Below are 6,312 nucleotides of genomic sequence, written 5' to 3' on the forward strand. Positions count from 1 at the left end.
CCAAGGCTGCGTTTTATTCCCTTCTGCAGCACCCGTGACTGCAGCAGGTGCTCAATTAGTGCCTGCTGAGTTGTACTCAGACATCCTTAAAAAGCTCAGCCTCCATCCACCAGTTGCCTGGGCCCTTTCTAAAGCACAGTGAATGAGAGAACAGATATTTGGCAAAGCTGCTTAAGGAAAGGACATACCTATCCCAGGCTTCCCCTGGATTTTCTAAGCTGGATCCCTGCATCAAGGTAGATTTCCTGAGAGGTGCACACCTAGAATGTGCTCCTTTGGCTCCCTGAACTTTCCCTAAGTTTATCACATAATAATTTAAACTAGTAACAAGTGGGAAAACATATAAATCCAATAAGGGAATGACTTAATATTTATGGTGCACCCATAGGATAGAATAGTATACAGCCACTCAAAATCATCTTTGCAATTGAGCACATGGGGAAGTACCCATAATATAATGTTAAATTAACGAAACAAAATATAAAAGGGCACATAGAGTGAGATCTCAAGTACATAAAATAGTAAAACTTGGCAACTAGAAGGGAATGATGCTAATTATTGGTGTAATTGTCTTTGTATTGGGGGATTATGAGCAATTATTATTTTTCTTCATGCTTCTTTCTAATTTTCCATTTTTCTTAAAATGAACATTACTTTAGGGACACCTGGGTGGCTCAGTCAGTTAAGTGTCTGCCTTCAGCTCAGGTCATGATCCCAGGGTCCTGGGATCGAGCCCCGCTTTGGGCTCCTGCTTCTCCCTCTGCCTGCTGTTCCCCCTGCTTGTGCTCCCTCCCTCTCTCTCTGGCAAATAAATAAATAAAATCTTTAAAAAATAAAAAAATTTAAAATGAACACTACTTTAATCAAAGTAGAAAAGCCAACACTATTTCTTACCTCATCCCTTGGTTATTATCTAATTTTATTAATGTGGCTACCAAAGGATGAGAAACAACATGTGAAGAACATTCTGAATCTCCTGTGAAACTTTTTAAAAAAGACGTCGTCCTTCATAATCTTTTAACCAAACATGTAAGTAATGTAATCCACCATTTTTACCTTTTTACCTTGACTGTCAGGAAGCTCAGAGCTAAAATGTAATACACAAAATTGCAATAACCCAGGTTCTTGGTAGAGTAACTTCCATGCTTCTATATGTCTTCTGATGCCTCTTTTATTTGTATATTCAGTCGTCTCACTTGTGTTTTTATATATTCAACTCTACTTTGGGATAAGATTTTATCTAGAGCAGAGAAAAGAGGTCCTAACTAGCAGATGCTCTGTTGAGATGTTTCATTTTTAGGAACACAAGGCACTGAGTGGGGCTTTGAATATTCTAGTGTTATTCTAATTACAGTGAGAGGGTCACCTAAAGAAATTCAGGCAGGAGGCTCCTTTATTGAGAGAGGCTCTCCCAGTGGTCAGATTAACCCATTACTTGGTAAATCTCCATCTCTCTGAAGACTGCTTGGACCAAGTTCCCTCCTGGCTGCCCACAGCCTCTGGCCATTGACTGACAGCAAATGTCAGCAAAGCCAGCCAAAATCCATTCACCACATCCGTCTTTTGTTCAAGTCTACAAACAAGTGACACAGCCAAGAAGTGATCAGGGCATACACACTATCTGCAAAGACGGCCCATGTGAATAAAACAGGCCCCAGACGCTCTAACACAGGCCCCAACCACCCTTCGGATCACTATGGATCTTGCTGCAATTACCCACATGGAGCATTCCTTTACTGCGGCTCAGCAAGAGAGTACCTCTCCTATGGAGATGGGCCACTTGAAAAAATTAAGTATTATATCACCTGCACGTTCTCCCAAAGATGACACCTCATGGCAGGAGATAACATACGTATTTGATTGTAAGCCTGGATTCTTCTTTTCTGGTGATAACTTCACTTACCCTTCACAAGATTTCAAAAGCGAGAAAAACAAAATAAGCAGTCTTGATCTTTAGTTGTGACCATTTTATCACACCTAAAGCTGCAACATCTTACTTGTGGACCACGCCAGAGGAAAACGAAGGAAGGGAGGCAGGAAACATTGCGTTGGTGCTTCCAGCATGTCAGACAGAGCCCTGGCTGCCGGGCCCGCCAGCTCATGGCACTCTCCACCTGGGCCCGTTATCCCCCTAGAGCGTCACACCACCACCCTACCTAGTATGTGCAACAGCCCCACTTTTCCAGATGCGAGAATCAAAGCTGAAGATAGATCCAATGACCCCACTCAAGGTCACCCAAGGGGAAGATAACTGGCATCTGACTAGAACCCAGGTCCCACCCACTGCAAAGCCCTTGCTCTGTGCCCCTTCCAGGGCCAGAGACGCTTCTCTGTTTGCGTGAGGCTGAGAGTACACTGCGCCTTCCTTCCCACACTACTTCCTGCAGATTCCCACCAACTGAAGAACCTCATCCGCTCGCCTTTGGGCCCTCTCGCTCAGAAAGTCAAGATACACTCGAAAAATAAATGTAAAAGCTTCAACCCACACCCTGAAACCAAGCACCCATCCCTTCGCTGCCACAAACAAGCTAATGTGAAATCTCTTTCAGGGAGGCTTTCTGAAGGGAATCAATTGATGATGAAAACACTCTGCAGCTGACAACATTTGGTGATGATGCAAGCAGGGCTGCCCTAGCCACAAATGTTTCTGTCTCCAAAGAACTGGTTCTCTCCTGTCCCTTCTGAAAGAGTATGTATGGAGGCAACAGGGAAACAGTGCTGAGAGGACATGCCGAGGTCAGAACTGAGGTGCGCTGTGCATTTAAGCGTGCCAGACAAGTCCCCCGGAAAACTTGAAATGTTCGGGCAAAGATGAGGGCGACGAGAATGCTATTCAGAAACAATTCCACACCCGGGTTAGCTCTGCCCAGCCTCCCAGCTTGCATCCTCCCGGGGCAGAGGGACGCTCTCCGCTTGCAGCAGGCTGCGCGCACCGCCGCCAACTGCCAACCATTCCTTCACCTTTTATTTACAGCGCAGAGCGGGCTGGTTCATCAGTGAAGGGGGGAGGCGGGGAATAAAGATGCCATCCAGATTTCTGCTCTTTCTCAGGGGACAAAAAAGGGGGGGTGGGCCAGGCAGAGAAGGAAGCGGAGCTCAGACTGCACGGGCAGCGCGGCAGCTCAAAGCTCCTCTCCGAAGGGGGGGAGGAGAGGCACCTGGGCTGGAGCAGAGGCTCCCGGGGAGCTCCGGGAAGCCGGGGTCAAGCCCAGCGCCCGGCCCGGCTTGGCGCGGTGCTGAAGGCGCCAACAGAGCGCACTGCACAGGAAATCACTGCCCCCTTCAGGCCGCGTCTCAGACGCGGCGGCCGGAGCGGAGGGGCTCCCTCAGTCCGGAAAAACTCGCAAACCCGACCTCGCGCGGCCGGCGATCGCTCCTCCAGACCCCCTCCAGCAGCCGTGCAGGCGGTGTGGGTCCGCGCTGGAGCTTCAGCCAGAACCCGCGCTGCGGGCGTGGGGAGGGGGCTTGGGATGCGAAGCCCTAGGCTCTGCCGCTCTCTTCGGAGAAGGAGGCCGAGAGGGCCAGCCCGCTGCTGCGCTCCAAGTCCGTGCTTCAAGTCTGCGCCGGGAGAAACTGCGCCTGCAGCCGCAGGGCGGACAGCAGCGGCGCTGCCGGACACCCCTGCGCGTCCGCAGCGAGACCTGCTCAGGGCACTCTCTGAGCAACTAAACCGAGCGGGAGTCTCCCCATAAAATCGCTCCGGCTGCAAAGAGCGCCGGGCACATTCAGGCAGCAGCCGTTTGGAGCCGGCGGCCCCACACCTGCCCGCGCGGTGCGGGCTCCGAGCCGCCCGCGCGCACTACGCGCCCAGCCCTCCTGCGCGCTCTGGCCCCTCGGGTCCCGGAGCTCTCCGGACCTCAAAGCGCGGCCGGGCTCTCCTGGGGGCCCGCGAGCAGGCCACGGCCTCTCTAGCCCCGGGTGGCCCAGTTTCCAGTCAATGCGCCTGTTCCTCCCACCCCGCAGTCCACAGCCCCACCAGCGGGACCTGGGCAAGAGCAACCACTGCAGGCCCTTTTAGAGGGTCCAGTCCCCACCTTCTACACTCCTCCGGTCAAAGGAAACCCGTCTTCTGTCCCCCACCCCCAACACACATACACACATACAATCCCAAAGGAGGGAGATGCTCAGCAAATCTTGTTACCAGCCGTGCCAGCCAAGCCCGGAGGGACCCCGGGGTGAGCACTGAGCACCAGCCCGCGGAGCCCTCGGCAGGCACAGGCGGCTCAATCAGGGCTCTGCCCAAGGGTCGAAGCTTCCCTCGGTTCGGCACTCCTTCATCCGCCGCCCCCCACAGCCCCGACGGCGCGGGCGGCCGGACACTCACCTCGGTGTCGTAGAGCCGCAGGTCGAGGAAGTAGGGGCGCAGGAGCGACTCGTTGCGGATCTGCTCGATGGCCAGTTCCACGGCGGGGAGCACGCCGCGCCCAATGCTGCCCTTGGCCACCTCCTTGGTGAGCGGCATGAGGCCCATGATGGAGAGCGGCGGGCTGCTGGGCGGCGGCCGGGGGGCACCTCGCGCCCAGCCCCAGGCCCCGGGCGCCAGCGGCAGCAGCAGCGGCAGCAGCAGGAGCAGCAGCAGGCGCGCGGGCGGCGGCGGCGGCGGCGGCGGCGGCCCGGGCTGCCCGGAGCTCCGCGGGGAAGCCATGCCGCGCCGCGGGCTGCGGGCGCCGGCTCACTCGGCCCGCATGGCCTGGCCCGGCCCGCCGCCCCGCGCCAAGCTCTCCCCGCGGCGCCCGCGCAATGGCGCCGGCCCCGGCCCCGGCTCCGGCTCGGGCTCCTGCTCGGCTCTGAACGGCCGCGGCGGCGGCGGCGGCGGCGGCGCCCGTGACGGATCAATCACGCCGGGAAGGGGTGGGAGCGAGCGGAGTGCGGGAGGCGGGGAGCGAGAGAGCAAACGCGGAGAGGGGGGCCGGCGTCTTCGCGCGCGCCTCTCTCCGGCGCTGCCACCCCGAACCAGGCCGCCTCCGCCCGCCCCCGTGCGCGCTCTGAGCCGCTCTCCCGCCGGGAGCTGCTCCGCGGCAGCCCCTGAAGCCCGGCCGGGGGAGGGCGGGCGGCAGGAAACGCGGGAGGCGAAGGCGAGGCTGCTCGGCGGCGGCTCGGGCCGCCTCCGGGGACCCGCACGGGCCCTGCGCGCCGGGGAAGGGGGAGGTGCTGGCGCAGGGGCGGCCGCGGGGAGGGCCGCCTTCCCAGCAGACGCATACACGCGCCCCCCGGCCCTCCGCCGAGCGGGCTGCCGCTGTCCGCGGACCTTCGGGGACCTGAGCGCCCGGGGACAGGGGTTGGGGGACAGAGCACTGCGTGCTGGCACACGCAGTGGCCGCCACCGCTCCGCCAAGCGCTTCCTGCACGGCGGTTTGGGACTGCTGCTCGGAGGTCTGGCTGGGAAGGTCTGCGCTGCGAGCGTGCCACGGAGGCGTCCTAGAGGCACCTGCAGCCTTATGCTCTTCTATTCTGCGCGGGTGTCCAGGGAGGCCCTAACCGAGCCCGAAGGGGCGGCCAAAGATGCCGCCGGCGCTCTAACATCCCTTGGTGCTAGGGTGTCCGGAGCTTAGGGCCTTGACTGAGAGCCCTCCGAATTCCCCACCAGACTGAGAAGCCGTCCTCTGCCAACCTCGGAAGAGACTAGGGTCCTCACCTTGCGCCCCCTCCAGGCATTTGACCTCCCCGTGTCCCCACTCCCAGAGGGCTCCGCCCTAGAATTTTCCCTCTGGGTGGGAGCACTACTCAGAGCAGATCCCCGCTTCGCCTGACTTGGCCCTCTCTTGGCCGGGTCGCGCAGGCTGCACTGGCTAACCTTAGGCAAAGCAGTCCTGTGATCTGACCTGGTCCCTCCACATTTGAAGAATAGAAATTGTGGGTCATTAAAATACAAAATCCCAAGGGGTGATTAATGAGGGGAGACAGTAGGACATCAAATGAGAAAACATCCTTGTGCTTGAGCCAACCATTGTGGGCCATATCCACGACCTTGCAACAAGGTTGGAAGTTTAACCGTCACTGAGCATTTACTACCTGCCTTATAATGTAATCCTCACAACAGCCCAGTGAACAAAGTCCTGTATTTATCATCCTCGATTTACAGGTGAATACACTGAGGCTCAGAGAGGTTCCACAGCTTGTCCAAGTACACAGAGCTACCAGGGTAGGACAGGAACCCAGAGCCAGCAGGAGCTCTGTACATAGTGCACTGGGAGCCAGGATGGTGGGACAACCTTTGCTATGGGAGGGGCACTGCCCTGACTTTCAACTGTTCTGAACTTCCGTTCCCTCAGGTATGTGGTAAAGGAGTTGGACCAGATGATGTCCACAGAC

The 6,312-nt window shown here is 57.1% G+C and overlaps 1 protein-coding gene across 1 annotated transcript in view; it reads right to left on the minus strand.

Annotated features, from left to right (window-relative positions):
* GABBR2 (gamma-aminobutyric acid type B receptor subunit 2) overlaps positions 1–4,645 on the minus strand; it is a 343,177-nt gene extending 338,532 nt beyond the window's left edge. Inside the window, exon 1 of the mRNA XM_028108852.2 lies at positions 4,325–4,645. Within this exon, the coding sequence (XP_027964653.1) occupies positions 4,325–4,645 (321 nt within the window). The remainder of the gene's footprint in view (positions 1–4,324) is intronic.
* Positions 4,646–6,312: the final 1,667 nt, after the last annotated feature.

This window comes from Eumetopias jubatus, unplaced genomic scaffold (genome assembly GCF_037043125.1).
Source record: "Eumetopias jubatus isolate StellerSeaLion01/CBP00866 unplaced genomic scaffold, mEumJub1_p1.0 scaffold_15, whole genome shotgun sequence".
Lineage (NCBI taxonomy): Eukaryota > Metazoa > Chordata > Mammalia > Carnivora > Otariidae > Eumetopias > Eumetopias jubatus.